This window comes from Rhipicephalus sanguineus, unplaced genomic scaffold (genome assembly GCF_013339695.2).
Source record: "Rhipicephalus sanguineus isolate Rsan-2018 unplaced genomic scaffold, BIME_Rsan_1.4 Seq1188, whole genome shotgun sequence".
Lineage (NCBI taxonomy): Eukaryota > Metazoa > Arthropoda > Arachnida > Ixodida > Ixodidae > Rhipicephalus > Rhipicephalus sanguineus.
The window spans coordinates 2,505-25,987 of NW_023614456.1; the positions used below are offsets into that span (position 1 = coordinate 2,505).

The 23,483-nt window shown below is 48.1% G+C and overlaps 1 protein-coding gene and 13 non-coding genes across 14 annotated transcripts; all 14 read right to left on the reverse strand.

The window, feature by feature from the left end:
• Positions 1-313: 313 nt before the first annotated feature.
• Positions 314-384, reverse strand: Trnag-gcc (transfer RNA glycine (anticodon GCC)). Its single transcript has one exon. It is a non-coding gene; the product is annotated as a tRNA-Gly (tRNA).
• A 70-nt stretch (positions 385-454) lies between these two features.
• Positions 455-525, reverse strand: Trnag-gcc (transfer RNA glycine (anticodon GCC)). Its single transcript has one exon. It is a non-coding gene; the product is annotated as a tRNA-Gly (tRNA).
• A 70-nt stretch (positions 526-595) lies between these two features.
• On the reverse strand, positions 596-666 carry Trnag-gcc (transfer RNA glycine (anticodon GCC)). The gene has a single exon. It is a non-coding gene; the product is annotated as a tRNA-Gly (tRNA).
• Positions 667-737: 71 nt separating this feature from the next.
• Positions 738-808, reverse strand: Trnag-gcc (transfer RNA glycine (anticodon GCC)). The gene has a single exon. It is a non-coding gene; the product is annotated as a tRNA-Gly (tRNA).
• Positions 809-4,496: 3,688 nt separating this feature from the next.
• Positions 4,497-11,056, reverse strand: LOC125756542 (uncharacterized). The gene is made up of 3 exons (XM_049411409.1): positions 10,690-11,056; positions 9,590-10,415; positions 4,497-4,986 (listed from the first exon to the last, which is right to left on the reverse strand). The coding sequence occupies exons 1-3, from the start codon at positions 11,054-11,056 to the stop codon at positions 4,497-4,499; spliced, it is 1,683 nt and encodes a 560-aa protein (XP_049267366.1).
• Positions 5,786-5,856, reverse strand: Trnag-gcc (transfer RNA glycine (anticodon GCC)). The gene has a single exon. It is a non-coding gene; the product is annotated as a tRNA-Gly (tRNA).
• Positions 11,057-11,184: 128 nt separating the features above from the next.
• Positions 11,185-11,255, reverse strand: Trnag-gcc (transfer RNA glycine (anticodon GCC)). The gene has a single exon. It is a non-coding gene; the product is annotated as a tRNA-Gly (tRNA).
• Positions 11,256-11,326: 71 nt separating this feature from the next.
• Positions 11,327-11,397, reverse strand: Trnag-gcc (transfer RNA glycine (anticodon GCC)). The gene has a single exon. It is a non-coding gene; the product is annotated as a tRNA-Gly (tRNA).
• Positions 11,398-15,820: 4,423 nt separating this feature from the next.
• Positions 15,821-15,890, reverse strand: Trnag-gcc (transfer RNA glycine (anticodon GCC)). The gene has a single exon. It is a non-coding gene; the product is annotated as a tRNA-Gly (tRNA).
• A 6,540-nt stretch (positions 15,891-22,430) lies between these two features.
• Positions 22,431-22,501, reverse strand: Trnag-gcc (transfer RNA glycine (anticodon GCC)). Its single transcript has one exon. It is a non-coding gene; the product is annotated as a tRNA-Gly (tRNA).
• A 72-nt stretch (positions 22,502-22,573) lies between these two features.
• Trnag-gcc (transfer RNA glycine (anticodon GCC)) lies at positions 22,574-22,644 on the reverse strand. The gene has a single exon. It is a non-coding gene; the product is annotated as a tRNA-Gly (tRNA).
• A 71-nt stretch (positions 22,645-22,715) lies between these two features.
• On the reverse strand, positions 22,716-22,785 carry Trnag-gcc (transfer RNA glycine (anticodon GCC)). The gene has a single exon. It is a non-coding gene; the product is annotated as a tRNA-Gly (tRNA).
• Positions 22,786-22,856: 71 nt separating this feature from the next.
• On the reverse strand, positions 22,857-22,927 carry Trnag-gcc (transfer RNA glycine (anticodon GCC)). Its single transcript has one exon. It is a non-coding gene; the product is annotated as a tRNA-Gly (tRNA).
• A 70-nt stretch (positions 22,928-22,997) lies between these two features.
• Positions 22,998-23,068, reverse strand: Trnag-gcc (transfer RNA glycine (anticodon GCC)). Its single transcript has one exon. It is a non-coding gene; the product is annotated as a tRNA-Gly (tRNA).
• Positions 23,069-23,483: the final 415 nt, after the last annotated feature.

Genomic DNA, 23,483 nt, shown 5'->3' on the forward strand with positions numbered 1-23,483 from the left:
AGAAATCGGCTAAGCTGATATCGGCGGAAAGACGGCAGAACGCCGGAAAACTTGGCCCAATGCTGCCGGTGAAAGCCCGACATCGGCTGAAAGGCGGCAAAATCGGCCCTATTTTGCCGGCGAGAGTCAACGGCTCCGCCGATATCGGTGCCAGGCTGGCAACGCTGGCCCGAGGTGGGGCCGCGCACAGCCGCCGTAAAACCAATATCGGCCCGACGTTGTGTGCTGCCTGGGCACCGACGCCATGTGCTCCGACCAGCTCTTATGGCATTGTTGTTGCGCAATGCTCCACACATTTCGTAAAAAAATGAAGTGCGTCGGCCGGGAATCGAACCCGGGCCACCCGCGTGGCAGGCGAGTATTCTACCACTGAACCACCGACGCGATGTGCTTCGACCTGCTCTCATGGAGTTGTTGTTGCGCAATGCTCCACACATTTCGTAAAAAAATGAAGTGCGTCGGCCGGAAATCAAACCCGGGCCACCCGCGTGGCAGGCGAGTATTCTACCACTGAACCACCGACGCGATGTGCTTCGACCTGCTCTCATGGCATTGTTGTTGCGCAATGCTCCACACATTTTGTAAAAAAATGAAGTGCGTCGGCCGGGATTCGAACCTGGGCCACCCGCGTGGCAGGCGAGTATTCTACCACTGAACCACCGACGCGATGTGCTTCGACCTGCTCTCATGGAATTGTTGTTGCGCAATGCTCCACACATTTCGTAAAAAAAATGAAGTGCGTCGGCCGGAAATCGAACCCGGGCCACCCGCGTGGCAGGCGAGTATTCTACCACTGAACCACCGACGCTTTCTTTTTTTTTTTTCTTTATTCAGAACGAGGTACATCGTGTACACACACAAAAAAACAGGTGTAGTTTCACAAGAAGTATTTAAAAAGTCATTAAAACCGCCAATCACACTTTGTTTGGCTTAAATTGTTTAAAAGTGCTTTAGTGCTACATTCAGTACAGGGAGCCATTCCGGCTGTTTTCTCGTGCATTGTATGCATCTCTTATGTAAGCTATACTTTCAATGAAGTATTCTCTGACAGAACGGGCATTCGCGTCAACATGCCGAAATGCTATGCATGATTTCCAAATAGCGTGCATAGGTAACAGCATAAACATGTCATACGGTATGCCACTGTCACTGTGAACCGGTAGGAAACGGATTCCAGTCAAAGGTAAGTCTTTTTTTAAAGTTCGTTGTAAGGATGTCGCAATGAAACGTAGCATCCAAACAGTCCAAAAAATGTGATCGACACTCTCTGGTTTGCGGCATAGGAGACAATTAACAGACCACGGAACAAAAAAGCCCCTTTCCTGCAGCCATGGTTTTACGGGAAGTGTACCAGTGTGTAGCTGAAAAAAAAGGTCTTTGCTGATGGCCGTGCCACCATTCTTTTAACCCTTTTGAGAACGTCTTTTCCTTGGCCTTTTTCATACATCGCACGATACATCGGCACAGGCAGCATTACATCGATAAGGTCTTTATATAATTCTATTTTTGTCGCCAAACCAAGGTAATGTAAAGAAAAACGTACTTTTAGTATGTTAAATGCCGAAACAGCTTCGTTGAGATAACCATGAATGCCGCTACGCCCAGCACAACAAGTGGATACAACAAATTCGGGTAGATAACAGCATAATCTAAGTTGTAGCATAGTACGTAAGAAAGGATGGCTCCGATCTCGCAGAAACATAAACCTGGAAACAATCTGCTTAGAAATAGGTGGAATCCCAACCCACCCGTTTTCACTGATCGGAAAAGATTTGTACGGCTCGTGCGTTCCCACTTGGAGGCCCAAACAAAAGTGGCAAAAATTCTGTGTATCTTCTGTACATTTGAGCGGTTCATGCACAGCACCTGAAGTACATACCAAATTTTGGCTGCTAAGAATAAGTTGCAACCTGTTGACCTCGCGAATATTGATAGGTTTTCTCTCGCCACTTGTTCGCTTTCTCCCTTAATTTTTCTGTCTCGTCGTTCCAGTATTCACTGGGATCATTATATTTCTGCAGTGGCACACCGAGGTACTTCGTCGGCACGGAGCTCCACTTAACCTTTTCGAAAACTTCAGGCTTTTCGTCCCAGGTACCATGCCAAAAACCTGCACTCTTATCCCAGTTTAAGGCACTGCCTGACCACTTGCAGTACTTGTCTGCTACACTGACTGCTTCACTAATGCTTCCTCTGTCTTTACAAAAACAGCGATATCATCTGCGTAGGACAATACTTTGACCTGAGCCGTCATTAACCTAAAACCATGTATCTTGTCGCTATTGATCAAACAAAAGGGCTCCAAGTAGATAACAAATAACAAGGGGGAAATTGGGCAACCCTGACGGGCACCACTTGCAATTTGAAAGTTTGCAGTGACTTCCTTGTTAATTACGATGCTAGCAAAACAATTTCTATACGACATCTTCACCCCTTCTAAAATAACATCTCCTACATTTACATGTTTCAATATTGAAAAAAGTACATCATGCATAACACGGTCAAAAGCCTTTTCCAGGTCTAGTTGCAACATTGCTACTTGGCTGTACCATGCATCGCAACACACAAGGATGCTCCTCGCAGTGTGGATATTGGTTCCTATTGTTCGGCCCTTAATTCCGCATGTTTGGTGCGGTCCTACGATTAACCGTATTACGCTATGCAGTCTCTTGGCGAGTACCTTCATAAAAACCTTATAATCAGTGTTAGTGAGGCTTATGGGACGATAAGCACCCACTGACAAGAGCTTCACTGGATCTTCACTTTTGGGTATGAGTACAATGTGTGACCTTCGAAAGGACGGCGGCATTTCCTTTGCCTCGTAAGCCTCCGTTAAGAGGCGTAACAGGAGCTTCGACAGCTCATCTTTGAATGCTTTGTAAAAAGCTGTGCCTTGTCCATCCGGGCCGGGCGTTTTCCCTTCACTTAATTCATTATTGGCCCTTTCAATTTCCCCAACTGATATTGGCTCTTCGAGGCGTGCGGTGGTTTCCTTATCTAGTGTCGGCACGATTGACAAAAACTCGCTGTCTAAGGCTGCTTCTCTGTTACCGCTGCACCCAAGAAGTCCTTTATAATAATCCAAAAACGCGCTTTCTATCATCTGTTTGTCCGTGGTAGTCACTCCTCCGTATTTAATCTGTTTTATTTCTTTACGCGAGGCGTAGCGCTTTTCTTCGCTCAGCGAGCGTTTCGTCGGTGTTTCCCCCTGCCAAAGCGCGTATGACTGCTCCTGTGTATTTTTCAGTGTCCATTATCTCGAGCTGGTTCTTGACCACTCTTATCTCTTTAGTTAAAGTGCCTGGTCGCGTGCTTTCGACTGACAACAAGAATTCTAGCTGACCTTGTAGTTCTTTTTGCTTTCTTTTTTCATTGTAGCGTAACATGGGAGACCTTTCAATTGCAGCAATTTTAACTGCTTCCTTGAACTGTTCCCATGCAGCGACCATTCGCCCCGACTCAGACGAGCGCACTTTTTCAATAAGTATTTTTACCTTATCCACAAAGACTTCATCACTAAGTAATTTATTGTTAAGTTTCCACAGTTTCCAAGAAAAGGTTGATCTTTTCTTCTTCACTCCCAGAGAAAACATTATGGCACTGTGATCACTGAAAGCTACTGGTTTGGGCTCGTAACTGTTGCATAGCGGCACGAGTACATCTGATACGTATGCTCTATCTAAACGGGAATGGCAATCGCGCTGGAAATGCGTAAACCTAGCGCCACTTCCATTTTGCAATACGTTTCCTACATCTTCAAAACTCCCCTCTTGCATAAGCGCTGACAGCAACAAAGCACTTTGATCATGAACGGATAGTCTTTTGCTTCTATCTTCTCTGAAGCACACGCAATTAAAATCCCCCAGAATTATCACGTTTCTATCAGATTTTAAATACCGTTCGACATTTGCAAAAAAGGATAACCGCTCAGTTATACTATTCGGTGCATATACGCAAATGATGCGCCATTTTTTACCAAAACCGTCAAAATCGCACAAAACGAGACGGCCGTCATCGCTAGCATGAACATACTCTTCAACAAATCCTAAAGAGTTCCGCAGAAAGAAAGCACACCCTCCAGGGGTGCCAACAGAATGACATAGGCAAACACTATAGCGGGACCGAAAAGGTTCGACCATGCGGTCCGTTTGTTCTTGACTTTCGACCTTCGTTTCCTGTACCGCTATGATATCGAGGTCGTCCTCTAGGAAAAGACGACTAACCTGATATTGCTTTCGTTTAGATCGAAGTCCGCGCACATTTAAAGTTGCGATACGCAACGTAGTTATGGGCTGTGAAGGCCTCGGGCAAGATACGGACCGCATGGTTCTTACCTCGCCGATTGACACATCCCTGGCTTCCACCGTTGAAGTTGTGGATAGACACGTACAAGGCGTGCACTTTCCACACGCGTCACATAATGATGAAGCCATATTCGCTATGTCCTTGAGAGCGCCTATGGATTTAGGTCCCTCGTTGACTGTCTTCCCCCGTGGCTACGAGGGTGGCTTCGGCGGCGGACGTGTGCCCGCAGCGATGATCGGCTTGAACCTCAAGCTGGGTCGCCTGAGCGTTGCCGCTTTCGCTGCCGGCTCACCTCCTGTTGTCCTCTCCAGTTCTGCGTCCTCGTTGCTGACATCTTCAAGCGTTCGCTTTGCGCTTGTCCCCGCTCTTGTGACGTCCATATCTTCAGGTTGTCCAGTCGACGACCCAATACCTTGCTTATTTTCGTTGTCGCTTTCGTCCCGCGGTATAGAGCTCACGCTGTTGGTCTGTTGACCCGTTTGTTCAGCCTGAGCCGCTTCGCTTCCTTCGTCCTTCGGGCCCTTAGAAAGGGGCGTGAATACGGGACCCCGATTTCTGCTTTCCACTGCTCCTTCTGCATCAGCTTGGTCCATTATGTGCTCCGTGAGATGGTCGCCAGCCACAGGCCCGGCCACACTGGCGTATGTTTGGGCACACTCGCTGTCTTCGTGATCATAGAGTCTGCACCGACCACATCGGGGTATGCGACAGTCCCGGCGTATATGTCCCATTCGTCGACATCGTAAGCAAAGCGGTGCCCGTCCTGGCACAACCAAAAGCGTTGTTATACCGCCCACTCGGAGCTGGTGTGGTAGGTCTTCGACTGTCAAGCCCGCTTTTAATTGCAGGGTGACAGTCCTGGTCGAGGTTCCTTTATCGGCGATACCTTGGACGCGCCAACGTTCCTTTGATACTTCTGTCACTCTTCCATAATTTAAGAGTGCGGTGCGCACATCTTCATCCGGTACATTATGCAGGAGCCAGTAAAGCTTTAGCCGGACATCCTGCTTGTTCGGGTCGATAACGAGGAAGCGCCTTTCCTTTATCTTTACGTCACCAAGTGCTAGCATCTTTTTCGTGGCTTGCGCTGTACTGAAAGTCACGGCCCAGACGTGGTTCATCTGGAAAGCGCCTAAGGCGAGTACCTCAGGCAACATACCCAGACTAACCGAAGTGTCACGGACGTCTTCAACACGATACGGCCTTGCCTTAATATATCCGTGTAGAAAAACAGTATTCATAACACACGCACCTGTAGGCAACTGCGGCAAAACGACTTCGTAATCCTGTTCATCTTCAGCGACAATCCTGTTTCCGCGACCCATCTGGGCCGCTGTATCCGCCCCTATGGAGCGCATGATGCACACGTCCGTACACAGCAGTGGCCGGAAGTCACTGAACCACCGACGCCATATGCTTCGACCTGCTCTTATGGCATTGTTGTTGCCCAATGCTCCACAGATTTCGTAAAAAAATGAAGTGCGTCGGCCGGGAATCCAACCCGGGCCACCCGCGTGGCAGGCGAGTATTCTACCACTGAACAACCGACGCTTTTTTTGTCTTTATTACCGGCTTGGCAAAAATTACAAACACAAGGAATATATATTAGTAGGGCATATAAATGGCGATAAAAGTGCCTGCCTCATGCTGGCTGACACAGAGTTAAAAGCGCTTCAAGTTTACAAGTTCATTCAATACATTCATCCAGGGTGGTTCATCTTGTTGCAAGCTATACAATTCTTTCATATAACACATGCTTTCAATGAAGTGCTGCCTTACTGGTCTGGGATTCAGTTCCATGTGCCTCACATCCATTCTGCTTTTCCACAACAGTGCAAAGAAAGCAGCATGAACATGTCATACGGTACAGTGTCCTCATTTAATGTTGGCAGAAAACGAATACCGAACGGCGTGATCGGCAGGTCCTTCTTTAGAGTCCTTTGTAAAATATCCCAATGAAAAACTGCGTCCCAGCATTCTATGAATGCATGTTCCACTGTCTCAGGCTTATTGCATAATGAACAGTTCACAGACCATGGTATGGAAATACCTCTTTCCTCAAGCCAAGTCTTCACAGGTAATGTGTTCGTGTGCAGCTGGAAAAAGAAGGACTTAACCGATGCACGCACAGGCATTCGCTTCACTCTTTTAAGCACGTTCCTCTCTGGTCCTATGGAATACATTGATCGATACAACGGCATGGGTAGCATAACGTCTCGTAAGTCCTTGTACAGACGCTTCCGCGGAACATTACTCAGGTATTCCATAGAAAACCGCACCTTCAAGAATTGAACAGCCCAGACACTTTCTTTTAGGAACCCTCGCACTCTGCCATAAACACACCGTCGCGACGACACAATGAATTCTGGTAGTTCATCGCAGAGCCTTACTTGAAGCACTGTCAACAGAAATGGGTTCTTTTGGTCCCGTAAGTAAGAAATCTTGGCACAATCTGCCGTATAAACAAATGTGCTAAACCTGGCCCACCATTTTTGACAGACCGAAACAAGTTAGTGCGGCTTGTTCGCTCCAACTTGATCCCCACACAAAAACAGCGAGCACTCTGTGTAATTTCTGTATGTTAGCTCTTGACATACACAAAGCATGAAGCACGTAAAATATTTTTGCAACGACAAACAAATTGCAGACCATCGCTCGGCCAAACATGGAAAGATTACGACCTCCCCACTTCAGTGTGTTCTCGCGGACCCTTTCAGTTTCTGCATTCCAGTAATCCGCGGCGTTTCGATAGTGTTCAAGTGGAACCCCTAGGTATTTTGCTGGCGTGACGGTCCACCGTACATTTACAAACCTACTGGGGGGTCCTTCCATCTTCCGATCCAGAAACCCGAAGATTTATCAAAGTTGATAGCACTTCCTGTCATCTTACAATATAAAAGCGCCTCGTGGACCGCGGTTTTCACACTTTCTTTATCGCGACAAAACAGCGCGATGTCGTCGGCGTATGCAAGTATTTTCACTTCTGCGGCTGCAGTGTAAAACCAGTTACCCTGCTATTGCTGTTTATCTTTCTACAAAACGGTTCCAAGTATATGGCGAATAAAAGGGGGGATGAACAACATCCCTGTCTCACAGATGACCGCACGTTAAACGCTCTCGTGACCTCCTTGTTTATTATGAGGTGAGCAGTGCATTCCTCGTAACACATCTTTACAGCATCTATGATTAGGTGCCCTACATTTACGTGTTCAAGTATGCAAAAAAGAATCTCGTGAGCAACCCGGTCGAAAGCCTTTTGCAAGTCCAGCTGCAACATGGCTCCACATTCGCCCAATTCTTCACAGCACTCTAATATGCTTCTGGCAGTATGGATGTTTGTGTATATTGACCTCCCTTTGATGCCGCATGTTTGATGCGGTCCTACAATACTTGTTACCACCCCCTGCAGTCTCTTTCCAAGCACCCTGGTGAATATCTTGTAATCGACGTTCATCAGTGATATCGGACGGTAAGCGTCGACATTGAACAATTTGTCTGGATCCTCTGTTTTCGGTATAAGAACCACGTGGGATGTCCGAAAAGACGGAGGAACTTGCTTCTGCGTGTAGGCCTCATTAAACACTTTCAACAGCGCCTGGCTAATGTCGCTTTTGAAGACTTTATAAAAACCTGCCCCGAGTCCGTCAGGGCCCGGCGACTTGCCTCGAGCTAAACCTTCAATTGCTGCTTCTATTTCGCCAATGGTTAAAGGCCACTCCAAGCGCTCTCGCACACTATCTTCTAATCGGGGCATGTTTAGTAGAAATTCTGTTTTAAACTCTTCCGTAACGTGCTCTACCGTACCGAATATTTCTCCATAATGCTCAAGGAATGCCTGCTCTATTAGTTGAGGTTCTTTCGTAATTTCGTTCGCGTACCTAATCATCCTGGTTTCATTCCGCCTCGCATACGCCTTTTCGTCTGATAGAGCACGTTTAGTCGGCGTTTCGTCCAGCCACACCCTTTCGGCTCGGGCTCTTATGACTGCGCCTTTGAACTTATCTTCATCGATAAGCTCCAGCTGACTCTTCAGTTCTTTTATTCCTTTGGTTTTACTTCCTGGGCTTTCCATTTCGACTGAGCACAAAAAATTCAGCTCGCGTTGTATTTCTTTTTCTTTTTTCCTTTTGTTATACGTAACTAAAGTGGCTTCCTCTATTGCTGTTATCTTAACTTCCTGTTTGAAAATTTCCCACATTTCCAGCACGTTGCCTTCGTTAGTGCCGGTCAATTTATCCAGCTTTTCTTTCACATATTCACAGAATGATTCATTCTTTAGTATCTCATTGTTAAATTTCCACGTCTGCCAGTTGAATTTCGACTTGGGTTGCCTTTTACCTATACTGAACATTACGAGACTATGATCGCTGAACGACACATGTTTGACACCATAATCGCCACACTTTTGTACAAGGTCTAATGATACATATGCTCTGTCAAGCCTAGCATGACTCTGCTCCTGAAAGTGCGTGAAGGCAGCCACGTCATCACTCGATAGAAGGTGACCAACGTCTTCGAGATTAGCTTCTTGCACAAGGGTACTTAAAAGAAGAGGGCTTTTATCTCGTACCGGGCGGTTTTTCACTCGGTCTGCTGCAAAACACACACAATTGAAATCCCCAATCATTACTATTTTCCTTGAACATTCCAAATACTGGCGTACACTTTCAAAGAAGGCCGAGCGTTCATTCTCGGTATTCGGCGCGTAAACCGATAACACACGCCACTCTAAGCCAGACAATGAAAAATCAACAAGCAGCAGCCTTCCGCTTTGGCATGAAACAACCCTCTCTTCTATTATGCCCAAATCATTCCTAACGAAAATTGCGCTGCCAGCTGACGTTCCAATAGCATGCGCTACACAAACATTGTATCTATTGCGGAACTGTTGCACCATGCGGTCCGTTTGCTCTTCGAGTTCTATCTTTGTTTCCTGCACTGCCGCTATGTCAATATTCTTTTCCAAGAAAAGCCGGCTAAGCTGATACTGCCGCTTTCTGGAACACAGCCCTCGAACATTTAACGTCGCAAAACGAAGTGCAGTGTCATTCGCCATGGTTATGTTTTTGTGAGAACGAACGGACCGCACGGCACCTACCTCGTACTACGTGTGCTGTCAACGCCACGCTGATACCTTGCAAGAGCTTTGCGCAGCCGTCTTGGCAGCATTCGGAAGGTGCAGTTCATTAGCATTTCGCGGGTATTCTCCATTAGCATTTCGAGGGCAGTTTGGCCCCCACTTAGACCACGTGGCGTACCGCGAAGCACAATGGCTCGCGGTTACTTAGGCTGCGGCTCCGCCGCCGTTCGATCCGGTGGTATGTTCGGCCTTGGCTTGAACTTGGCCCGACGAAAGGTCACCGCCTTGGACGGTGGTTCCTCCAAGTCGGCCGCGTTCGGGACCTCACCCGTGTCCAGCAATGCGTCATGACCCCGCTTGGAGACCGTGGCGCCGCTTGCTCCCCCGTTCACGTCCATAACTTCCTGCTCTCGACCAGACGGTGACTGCGTGGCGACATGGTCTTGCCTTTCGAGACGGCCTGTGTCGGCGCCTGCAGACATTGTTTCTCTTAGGTATCCCTCCTCCTTCTGACTTTCTTTGTTCTTCGAGAGCGGAGTTAGCTTTGCCGCTTCACGCCCCTCGTCCTTCGGCAGCACTCCGCTCGCGGCTTCCTCGGCATCAGCCTCGTCCATGACGAGTTCTGTGGTGTCTTCTCCAGTCGGCCCAGTGACACTTGCGTAGGTCTTCACGCACTCACTTCCTTCATGGCCGAAGCGACGGCAATGACTGCAACGTGGAACGCGACACTCTCGCCGAATGTGGCCCTTGCTGTGACAGAGCAGACACAGTGGTGATCTTCCCGGAGCGACCAGAAGAGCCATCTCTCCGGCGACGCGTAGCTGGTGCGGAAGGTCTTCGACCTTGGTGCCACTGTGGAGTTTCAGACGCACCAAGCGTGTCGTCGACCCTTTGTCCTGAATTCCTTGAACCCTCCACTTCTCCGTCGAGATGTCTGTCACCTTCCCATACGGGGCCAGCGCTACGCGCACGTCTTCATCTGGCACATTGAACAAGAGCCAGTGAAGCTTCAGACGTACACAGGCGTCCACTGTTAAAGGGAACATCGGAGCGTGTGGCGGCAGCTCGGCGCCACCGCCGGCCAGCGGCTGCAACGAGTTTCGCGCAGGCGCAGTGCGCGCAGTGAGTCGTGCTCTTTCGTCGTCTGCTTCCGCGCTGCGAATCGTCGCGAAGCGAACCGCTGACGCGAAGAAAGAGCACCGGGCACGGTGCTCACTGCGTCTGCGCGAACCTCGTTGCAGCCGACGGCCGGCGGTGGCGCCGAGCTGCCGCCACACGCTCCGATGTTCCCTTTAACAGTGGACGCCTGTGTACATCTTGATTCCCTGGGTTGATGACAATACATCGCTGGCTTTTCACTTTCATTTCACCGCAGGCCAATGCTTTCCTCATCCCTTCCGTACTCTTAAATGTCACTGCCCAGACATGACTCATCTGGTACGCCCCCAAGGCTATCACCTTGGGGAGCAGCGCCAGACGTGCCAGCGTATCCCGGAAATGTTCTACTCGGTAGGGCCTGGCTTTCACATCCGCATGCAAAAATAAAGTATTTGAAACACTACGACCTGATGGCAGCGTAAGCAAAATGACTTCGTAGCCGTCGCTTTCTTGCTCATCGTTCCTGTTACCGCGACTGTTCACAGTCGCTGATACCGCCCCTTGGGACCACATGATACACACGTCCGCACCCTTCGGCAGCCGGAAGTGGAATGACTGAACCACCGACGCCATGTGCTCCGACCAGCTCTTATGGTATTGTTGTTGCGCAATGCGCCACACATTTCGTAAAAAATATTAAGTGCGTCGGCCGGGAATCGAACCCGGGCCACCCGCGTGGCAGGCGAGTATTCTACCACTGAACCACCGACGCCATGTGCTCCGACCAGCTCTTATGGCATTGTTGTTGCGCAATGCTCCACACATTTCGTAAAAAAAATGAAGTGCGTCGGCCGGGAATCGAACCCGGGCCACCCGCGTGGCAGGCGAGTATTCTACCACTGAACCACCGACGCTTTTTTTTTTCTTTATTGCCACCTTTGCACATAACAGAAATTTACAAGCACTTCGTAACCAGTCTAAAATCACCAGCCTGGCTGCGACTGGTTTTATTTAAAATCGCTTCATTGCAGCCAACTCATCTAATAACGACACCCATTCGGGTTGTTCGTCCCTAGAATTGTACACATCTCTCATGTATGCAATGCTCTCTGTGAAATATTCATGCGCAGATCGGGCATCTTTATCTACATGGCGCACAGCCATTCTTGTTCGCCACACGCTGTGAAGCACACGCAACATAAACATGTCATAAGGCACACCATCTTGATTTTTCGTAGCCAAAAATCTAATACCGTATGGCGTGATTGGCAAGTCCTTCTTCAAGGTGCGCTGCAAAATGTCCCACAGAAACACAGCATCCCAACAGTCAAGGAAGATGTGGTTGATAATCTCGGGTTTTCTGCAGATAAGGCAATCTATCCACCACGGGACGAAGAAACCCTTCTATAGTTTTGCGGGGTGTTTTCCCAAGATCCGTGCCACAAGCCTAGGCATTTATCCCACTTTACTGCACTACCTGTGAACTTGCAAAACGAGACCACATCACGTATCACTTCTCTGACACTTTCTTTATCCCGACAAAACACAGCAATGTCATCTGCATATGTTAACATTTTGACTTCACTTTCCATTAGTTATATCCCCTTATTCTATCGTTCCTAATAATCTTCATACAGAAAGGTTCCATGTATATTGCGAATAATAAAGCTGAGATGGGATCACCCTGCCGCACGCCATTTCTCACTTGAAAGCTTTCAGTAACATGGCCATTAACCACAATACGCGTAAAGCACTTTCTATAAGCCATTTTTACCCCCTCCAATATTACAGACCCTACATTAACATATTCTAGTATCAAAAATAAAATGTCATGGTTTACACGATCGAAGGCTTTTTCCATATCTAATTGCATCATTGCCACTCTGCTCTCGAACACATCACAACTCCAACACACTCCTTGCTGCATGAACATTGGTGTTTATTGTGCGTCCTTTTATTCCACAAGTTTGATGTGGTCCAACTAATGATTTTATCACCATGTGCAACCTACTGGCGAGAACCTTCATGAACACTTTATAATCTACATTGGCTAAGCTGATCGGTCGATAAGACTTCACGGACAATAACTTTATAGTGTCTTCGGTCTTCGGTATTAGTATTACGTGCGTCTTTCGAAATGAAGACGGAAGCTCCTTTAACCTTAAAGCCTCTGTGTATACACGATGTAAGGCTACAGATATTACGCTTCTAAATGTCTTATACATTGCTGCTCCCAATCCATCGGGTCCAGGTGCTTTGCCAACAGACAACTCGTCGATAGCCTTTTCTATCTCGGAAATATTTATCGGCATTTCCAATTGTTCTCTTTCGCTATCGGAAAGCTTTGGTGTCAAACGCAGAAACTCGGTCTCAAACCCTTTATCAGCTTTCACTTCTTGACCAAGCAAGCCATGAAAGTATTCAACGAATGCTTGCTCAATAGCTTCACCTTCTCGTGCAATTCTCCTACTAGTTGTTATCGCTTTAATTTTATTGCGCTTGGCGTACCTCTTTTCGTCTCCTAGAGCACGTTTTGTAGGCGTTTCGCCAAGAAATAGTTTTTTCCGCACGCGCTCTTATCATCGCCCCACTGTATTTTTCAATGTCTATCGCCTCCAATTGATTCTTTAACTGCCTTATTTCTTTTGTGTACTTTCTAGGTATTTTACTTTCTAGACTCAGTGCAAAGTCTGACATTGCAATTCTTTTTCTTTTTCCTTTTCACTTCTATACAGCACACTCGATCTTTCAATGGCCCTCATCTTTATTATTTCCTTAAATCGCTCCCAGGCTTCGATTGCATTTACTTGGGGCTCAGCTAACGTTTTATTAATGCTGTCCTGTACACCTTCTACAAACACTTCGTCTTTTAAAATTTTATCATTTAATTTCCATACGTCCCAGTTAAAGCTCGTCCTCTTTTGTTTATGCCCTACAGTGAACATCACTAAGCTATGGTCACTGAAGGATTCACTTTTTACTTCATAATTCGAACATATTCGGATTAAGTCTATTGACACATAGGCTCTGTCAAGCCTTGCATGGCTTTCGTGCTGAAAGTGTGTATAGTGCTCCCCTTCAGATAGTACGACACCTAAATCTTCAAGATTCCAATCTTGTACAATTGTGCTGAGTAGCATTGCACTTTGATCTTTTACAGTTGCCTTTTTTACTCTGTCTTGAGGGTTACAAACACAATTAAAATCTCCAAGCGTAATGACAGTCCTGCCGCATCTAACAAAAGACTTCAGACTCTCGAAAAAAAACTCTACGTTCACCCTCTTTGTTGGGCGCGTACACACAGACAACATGCCAGTTTTTCTTATTATATGTAAAATCACATACTATATACCTCCCAGTACTAGACACAATTACAGTCTCTTCTACTATACCAAGAGAATTTCTAAGTAGTAGTGCACAGCCAGCAGACATTCCAACAGCATGAGAAACACATACATTGTACCGCGCCCTAAATGGAGAAACCATGCGGTCGGTCTGATCTCTACTTTCTACTTTCGTTTCCTGAATCGTAACAACATCGAGATCATGCTCAAGCATCAATCGACTTAACTGATACTGCCGTAGTCTAGCAGCAAGGCCCCTAACGTTGAGAGTAGCAACTCTTAATTGTGTCTCGACGTTCATAGCCATTAGGTTATAACTGGCCATCCCGGCCGCATGATCCTCACCTCTGGTACTCTCTCATCACCATCAGGTCCACGGTTCCATGTAGCCTCACAGTCCCCCCGTTCTATTGGTAGTCAAAGTAAAGCGTCGCGTATCATTCCCGCAGCACTTTAGGCACACGTCATTAATGTGCTCCATTTGTTGAGGTCCGATGCCGGGTCAATAACATGTATCTATTGGTCCAAACCCCCACCTTACGGGGGCTGTTGATTTGAAGGCGACCCCGTTGAAGGCATCTGCTGTTGTTGTAACAACTGTTGCTGATGATGACTTGTCTGTCGCTTCTGAAGAGTCTGCTGCTTCGGCAGTGGTTGCTGTTGTTGTGTCTGCACTTGATCAACTGCCTGCTGTTGCTGAGCCTGTTCTTGCTGCTGTTGGAGTTGTGTCGGCGGCTGGGTCTTGGCTATACGACGTTCACTTAGGACGTTAGGTGCCGCTCTTCGGCGCACAATAATCGCCTTTGCCGGCGGTTCCTCGGAAGCTTTCATTACATTCACCTTCTTCCCTTCCGCCTCCTCCCTTGTCCTCTTGGTTAGTGCTAGACGTGTCCATGTTTTCTGGCATCTCTTCCTTCGTTTTAGGCGTCGTTGCACCTTAGTACTCTTTGTAGGTTGGCCTTCATTGGCAGGTCCTTTGTCTTTGCCACCAGTTGAAGCAGCACTCAGGGGCGTGAAAAAAGGGGCGTTAACCTGGGTGTTGATTCCTCCCGTCGCCCTCCAGTGAGCTCTTCTGCCTCGACCTCGTCCATGTGGTGCTCAGATAGTTCTTCGCTCCCCACGGGCCCGGCTACACTTGCGTATGTCCTCGAACACCCGCTCTCGTCATGCCCAAAACGCCGACACACTGCGCAACGCGTGGCCCGGAACTCCCTCCTAATATGGCCTGTGCCTCGGCTGCGCAGGTATAGCGGTGCTCTTCCCGCTACGACAACGAGCGTGAGGTCTCCTGCAATCCGTAACTGATGTGGGAGGTCGGTCTACCCGTGAGGCCCAGTTTGAGTTTGAGGCTCACCGCACGCGTCGATGAACCTTTGTCCGTGCAGCCATAGACGCGCCAGCGTTCTAGCACTATTTCATTAACCTTGCCATAAGGTGCCAACGCTGCTCGCACGTCGTCATCAGGAACGTTATACAGTAGCCAATTAATCTTCAGTCTCGTATCCTGGTGGCTTGGATCTATAGCGATACAGCGCTGGTTCTTCACCGCTATGTCACCAGCAGCAAGCATTTTCTTCTTGCCCTCAGCGCTCTTGAATGTGATGGCCCAAACATAATTCATTTGGTACGCCCCCAAGGCAGCCACCTCGGGGAGCAAAGCCAAACGAATAAGTGCATCCCTGAAATCCTCGACGCGGTACGGCCGCGCCCTGATATCGGCGTGCAAAAAAACAGTATGAAGCGATCCATCACCTGATGGCAGTCGGGGCAAAAATAATCTGATATTCCCTGCGACGATTCGGCCATGTTCCTGGTACCGCGGCCCTGCTGGACCGCTGCATGCCGCTCCGATATCGTCGGAGCTCATTCCGCCCACGTCGTACCTACGGTGACCGGAAGTGGAATCCACTGACCACCGACGCCTGTGCTTCGACCTGCTCTTATGGCATTGTTATTGCGCAATGCGCCACACATTTCGTAAAAAAATATTAAGTGCGTCGGCCGGGAATCGAACCCGGGCCACCCGCGTGGCAGGCGAGTATTCTACACTGAACCACCGACGCCATGTGGCTCGACCTGCTCTCATGCATTGTTATAGCGCAATGCGCCACCATTTCGTAAAAAAATGAAGTGCGTCGCGGGAATCGAACCCGGGCCACCGCGTGGCAGGCGAGTATTCTACACTGAACCACCGACGCGATGTGCTTGCGACCTGCTTCATGGCATTGTGTTGCGCAAGCTCCACACATTTCGTAAAACATATTAAGTGCGTCGGCCGGGAATCGAACCTGGGCCAACACCGCGTGGCAGGCGAGTATTCTACCACTGAACCTACTGCGGCGCTTTGTTTTTTATTTAAAACCTGTTCGTAGCGATACAGACATTGGACAGCACAGACACCATCGGCCCCAGCCGAAAATCAACATGTGCAGTCCGCGATTGTATCTTGTTGATGCATTATGTTAATAGTATTTCATTGTAGCCAATTGTTCAAAGGCAGGGTACCACTCTGGTGGTTCACTAAGAGATTTGTACACCTCTCGAATAAAGAGACCATTTTCTTTAAAGTATTCACTAGCAGGCCTTATATCTACATCTTCATTTCGCACAGCATTCGTGTTTTCCACACGCCTGTGCATACAAAGTAGCATCACCATGTCGTAGGGCACACCTCCTGGTTTCTTCAAATGGTAAAAACCGGATACTAATGGTGTTAGTGGGAACTCTTTTTTAAAAGTCCTTGGTAGAATATCCCAAAGGAAGACGAGTCCCAGCAATCCAAGAAAATATGCTCAATGGTTGCAGGTTTTTTGCAAATGTAGCAGTTTACATCCCAAGGTAGAAATATTCCCTTCTCTTTTAGCCATGGCTTGACAGGAAGCGTGCACGTGGTTAGCATAAAGAATAACGTCTTTGTGGTAGCCCTCACTGGCATTCTTCTAACCCGTTTTAAAACATTCTTTCCATTCCCGAGTACATATATCGCCCGGTATCTTGGAACAGGACACATAACATGCACCAAATCTCTGTACAATCGCTTTTTGTGACAGCGCTCAACTATTTCTAACGAAAGTGTGCTCTCACCGATAAGCACTTATTATCTCATACCAAATCCCTTCACTGGACACTTTTGGTGCTGGTCTTGACGTAACTAGAAAATCTGGCATTGCGTCACTCAGTTGCGTCTGGATGACACATCGCAAGAAACCATTACTTTCATCACGCAGGAACACGAATCTAGCCACTATCTGCTTGAAAAAACAAGTTTTGTAATCACAGTACCCCTTTTTTCACCGAATGAAACAAATTCAAACGACTTGTACGCTCCCATTTAGATCGCCACACGAAAACAGCAAAAATTCTGTGCATCTTCTGCACACTCATTCGGGACATACATAATACATGTAACATGTAAAACACTTGGCGACAAGAAACACATTACACACTGCCGATTTCGCAAATATTGAGAGGCTCCTGCCTCCCTCCCCACTGGTTGTTGCGCCTGAACCCGTTCAGCTTGTTCTGTCCACTGCGTATTCGCATCTTGGTAACGTTGTAAAGGCACGCCGAGGTAACTGGTCGGCGTGTCGGTGAACGCTATGCTTTCGAAAACTGTCCGCTACTACTCCACTGGCCATGCCAGAAGCCTAAGCTTTTTTGCCAGTTTATGGCACTACCAGTGCTGCTACAGAATTGTCTAGCATCTTTAATTGCCTCCCGAATGCTGTCTTGGTCTGTACAGAACAGCGCAATATCGTCTGCGTACGCTAGTATTTTAGGGGCGAAGCTCCTTAAGGCGGCACCCCGTCCGTCCCTCGTAGTCGTAGTCGTAGTAGTCGTAGTGCGTAACCGTCGTACGCTTTGACCTCCAAGGTGGTGCCGGTGGAAGATTTTTCCTGTGCGTTGTTGAACAATAAAAAACTCGCAGCGTGCGCGTTAACTAAAAGCCGAATTCTTCGGTCTCTCATTCCCCATTAGCAGCCATTGGCATGTTCCAGTAGGAAACGTTAGTAGAAGTAGAAGTGTAAGTGTTAGCTAAAAGCCGACTTCTTCTGTCTCTCATTCCCATTAGCAGCCATTGTTTACCTCCAAGATAGTGCCTGGTGAGATTTCTCCTGTGCGTGATTAAACAATAAAATTTTGTTCAAAACGCCGTTGATTGATGAAATAAACCAACGAACGACGCCAGATGTTTTGTAAAAGCAAAACGAAAAGAACGCCAGATGTTTCTAAAGCAAAACGAAAAGACGCCAGCTGCTTAACGAAAGACGCCAGATGTTTTCTAAGCAATGGTTTTTTCTAAACAATCAACCTTCACAGCGTACACGGTAAAATTAAAGTGAGCTGCAAGTCGTCATAACTCTCGAACCTTTAGTATAAACGCGCCCGATCTCACGTCGGTGATGATGTACGGGCAGAATTCACGGAAGATTCACGGTTTACCGATGAACTTCCGCAGCTTCGCCCATCATCATCATTCACTCCGTGGATATTGCTGTGATTTTTTTACCTCTTGGTTTATTACTACGATAGCACGGATATTTTGGTTTTCACGTATCTTTAGACAGGAAGGCTCAAGAAAAATAGCAAAGAGCAACGGTGCACAGGGGCATCCTTGACGCACTCTGAAAGCACCGGTATGTGTCACTCAGTCGTTTATTAATTATCAGTTGAGCAGAGCATTTTCACTAAGCGATGGCGACACATCGTGAATGATTCCACCTACATTGAGTATTCTAACGTGGCCATAAGAAGCTGTGAGCAACTCTGTCGAAAGCTTTTTCCAAATCGAGCTGGACCATTGCACGCACCCGAGGCTCGAGTCGCAACACTCCAGTATACTTCTAGTGACGTGAATATTAGTGAATATTATTCGCTTCTTTATTCCGCAAGTTTGATGAGGACCAACTGTAGTGTAATAACAGACTGTAGTCTTTTCCCTAGTACCTTCATGTATATTTTATAATCCACATTCGTGAGACTTATAGGTCTATATCCCTTTACTGACTCTAGCTTGATTGAGTCATTTGTTTAGGTATTAGCACAACATATTTCTGCAACTTCCATCTAAGCGTTTGTAGGAGAGCGCTCCCAGCCCATCAGGTCCTGGCGACTTTCCGCTACCAAGGGTTTCTATAGCGTGTAAAATTCAGTGACAGAGATGGGCCTTTCGAGTCCCTCTTTCACTTCGTCATCTACCTTTGGCAGGAGCGCCAGAAAGGTATCTACGAACTCTTCCGATACTTTGACCTGTCTGCTTAACAGTGTCCGGTAATGCTCAACAAAGGCTGTCTCTATTGTACTTTCGTCTGCCGAGAAAGCGTCGTTTTACCAGATTTCTTTAATACGGTTACTTGAGGCGTAACCTTTTCTCTTCACTGAGCGCGCGTTGTGTTGGCGCTTCCCCTTGCATAGTCGCTCCGTCGTGCCCTTATCACGGCGCCCTTGATAACGCTCCGCTTCAAGTTCGCTTTTGATCGTTTTTTATTTCCGTACTACTAATCCCGGTACAGTGCACTCGCGGTTTTGAAAGTAACCTAGCAGTTTGTAATTATTTTTCCTTTGTTTTGCTTTGCGGCGGATCACCGCTCGTCCTTTCGATCGCAAGTAGTTTTACTTCGTTTTTAGAATTCTCCCATGCCTCCGCTATGTTTGACACAGCCTCCTTTCTTACAGTTGAATTTTTCCATTATAGCTCTCACGAAGCATTCGTCTTTTAAGCTGTTATCATTCATTTTCCGAGTTCCCAGTTAAACTTCGAGCGCTGTATTTTTTCCCGACCGTACACACCACTATGCTGTGGTCACTAAAGCTACATGTTTCACTGCGTAGTTCGTGAGCCTTGGCACAAGACCCGCTGACATGTATATCCGGTCTAGCCTAGCATGGCTCTCCCCTTGGAAGTGAGTGTAAAATACTTCATTTCCACTTAAGATGTTTCCGACATCGGCCAACTCAAAATTCGACACGATTTCATGCAGTCTGATTGCACTCGTATCTCTACCTCTCGTATTCTGTACACGGTCTTCAGGCAGCAAACACAATTAAAATTTCTTAGGGAAACCACATTTCTGTCAGGTGTCAAAAGGTTGGCCACATATCAAAAAATGCAGTTCTTTCATGTACGATGTTTGAAGCATACACACATATTATTCGCCAACATACATCATGTAAAGCAAAATCACACAGTACAAATCGTCCATCCTGGGTTGTTAACACAATTTGTTCAACGATACCGACAGAATTACGCAGCATTAATAATAAAACACCCTCCTGACTTGTCCACCGCATGACATACGCAAACATTGTACCGTGATTTAAACATATCAACCATTTTCGTTGTTTGCTCTTCACTTTCAATCTTTGTTTCTTGGACAGCAGAATGTCTATGCCGTTTTCCATCAACAGGCGATTTAATTGCACTTGTCGCCGCCTGGACGTTAACTCTCGAACATTAAACGTGAAATACGAAGTGCTACATTATTCTGGCCATGAAAACAGAAGAGAAAGCTCAAAGTACACTCGCACAACGAATTATACTGCAAACAAACTTACATCGCTCGCTCTCCCTTCATGTTTGACGCATAGTTTGTAGGCCACCAGTTCCGTTGCAAACTAGCACTAGTGTCAGGATGTTCCGCACGAAGACCGTCCACAGCCATAGACCACTCCCAGACAGCGACCCCGCTACTGCGGGGCAGCCAACGGCGAATTCCGCTTGTCAGGCGGAATGTTCGGTTCTGGTTTCAGGGTTGCGCGTCTGGGGAAGGGTAGCTTCGGAGGAGGACCCTCGCAGCTACCGTCATCACCTTCACGTCCATCTCCTCCCTTTGACGGGTCCCTGGGCCTCTTGAGCTCGCACCGGTTAAATCCTGCCCTCACAGGCTCTTCAGTAGCGTCTACTCCAGAGGAGCTTCGAGGAGCCTCCACCTTAGTAGCCACCGCCTTTGGACGTACCATGGACGCCTCCGCTCCCGGTACGTCTTGACCTTTGTTATCTTGACTCTCGTCCTTTTCTTCCGCTGCTGACATTTTCCCACTTCAGATCGGACCCTCACCTGCAAGCAGGCGAGTCGCTGCTCCCTCCAGAAGTTACTTCCGCGTCGGCCTGGTACATCAGGTGTCCTCCAAGGATTCACCCCTGCCAGATCCGGTCACGTTGGAATAGCTCCTCACGCACTGAGTCTCGTCGTGGCCGTAACGACGACAGAGCCCACAGCTTGGCACACGGCACTCGCGCCGGATATGGCCGGTGCCGTGGCACCGGAGGCAGAGCGGGGCTCTGCCAGGCACGAACACGAGCGCATGGTCTTCCCCCACTCGTAGCTGATGTGGTATGTCTTCAATGGTCATGCCAGCTTTCAAGCGCAGCGACACCAGCCTAGTGTGAGAGCCTTTGTCCCCGCATCCTGGAACACGCCACTTCTGCCTGCATATCTCCGTCACGGTGCCGTATGGCGCTAAGGCTGTTCGAACGTCCTCGTCGGGCGTCGTGTGAAGCAGCCAGTACATCTTCATCCTAATGTCCTGGTGACAGGGGTCAATAGCGACGCACCAGTGGTCCTTAAAGGCCAACTCCGGCGATTTTCGAGGTCAATGGATCTCAATGAAATTCGCTGGGTACGTTCCTTTTGCACGTTTCCGTCATTTATACCAAATTACAGGCTTGAGACATGCGCAGTTTGTTTGCAAATGAATTTTAATATGTCTGCAAACGCCCTCCTGGCTTCCCACAATTATCGGCAACATTGCGTCTGTGACGTCAGTATTGGGAAGGCGGCGGCAGTGACGCAGCCGAGGGCACCGCTAACTTCGGCGCTTCGGCCGCTACAGCGAGCGACTGCTGTGCACAAGGTGACAGGCAGCGTTGGTTTGACCGGCGCTTCGCTGGTCGTCCCGGCTGTCACAGTTTTCATACTCCACGCCGGCGTGACCGGCATGCCTTGCACGACTTCCGGTTTGTTCGTAACAACGTCTACGTCATACGTAGACAGTACACTCGGTTGGGTTTCGGTTCCGGTGTTGCGCTTTTTTGCTTATTTAAAATTATTCTCAATTTGCCGAGTATTTCTGCTATCGGGCCCGTAACAGGAGGTCTCAGGAACATAAAAGCACCATTACTTTGACATGACCAAAAAATCGCCGGAGTTGGCCTTTAACGCTGAGCGTTTTCGCCGACAAAAGCTTCTTTTTTCCCTCTTCGTCCTTAAAAGTTATTGCCCAAACGTGGTTCATCTGATACGCCCCTAGGGCCTTCACCTCCGGCATCAGCTTGAGACGATCGAGCGCATCGCGAAAATGCTCAACTCGGTAGGGGCGGGCTTTTAAATCACCATGCGAAAACACAGTATTGCAGACAGTTGTACCTGATGGAAGCTGGGGCAAATCGAGCTGATAATCCTGTGTCGACGTTTCCATAGCCTGATACCGTCACTCGGCTGGGCCGCTGGAACCGCCCCTTTCGAGGAGCACAACATTCCGCGTCCGTTCACTACGGTGGCCGGAAGTGGAATCCCTGAACCACCGACGCGATGTGCTTCGACCTGCTCTCATGGCATTGTTATTGCGCAATGATCCACACATTTCGTAAAAAAAATATTAAGTGCGTCGGCCGGGAATCGAACCTGGGCCACCCGCGTGGCAGGCGAGTAGTCTACCACTGAACCACCGACGCGATGTGCTTCGATCTGCTCTCGTGGCATTGTTATTGTGCAATGATCCACACATTTCGTAAAAAAATATTAAGTGCGTCGGCCGGGAATCGAACCTGGGCCACCCGCGTGGCAGGAGAGTATTCTACCACTGAACCACCGACGCGATGTGCTTCGACCTGCTCTCATGGCATTGTTGTTGCGCAATGCTCCACACATTTCGTAAAAAATATTAAGTGCGTCGGCCGGGAATCGAACTGGGCCACCCGCGTGGCAGGCGAGTATTCTACCACTGAACCACCGACGCGATGTGCTTCGACCTGCTCTCATGGCATTGTTATTGGCCAAGGCTCCACACATTTCGTAAAAAATATTAAGTGCGTCGGCCGGGAATCGAACCTGGGCCACCCGCGTGGCAGGCGACTATTCTACCACTGAACCACCGACGCGATGTGCTTCGACCTGCTCTCATGGCATTGTTGTTGCGCAATGCTCCACACATTTCGTAAAAAAATGAAGTGCGTCGGCCGGGAATCGAACCCGGGCCACCCGCGTGGCAGGCGAGTATTCTACCACTGAACCACCGACGCCATGTGCTCCGACCAGCTCTATGGCATTGTTATTGCGCAGTACTCCACACATTTTCTAAATAAAAGTTAAGTGCGTCGGCCGGGAATCGAACCCGAGCCACCCGCGTGGCAGGCGAGTATTCTACCACTGAACCACTTTTTTTTCTTTATTGCCACATCTTCAAGCATACATAACATTCACCACACTATGAAGCCAACAGAACCATTAGAAACGTTTAAGGTTACTAAAGTCTAATACAGGTAGCCAATCTGGTGGTTGGGACTGCGACTTATACACATCTCTATTTGGACAATACTTCAATGAAGTATTCTCGGGGGGCCTTGGCGTCTACATCGACATTTCGTACAGCCATACACGGTTTCCATATGCTGTGTAGGGTCAGAGCCATGATCATGTCATAAGGTACTCCGTTTT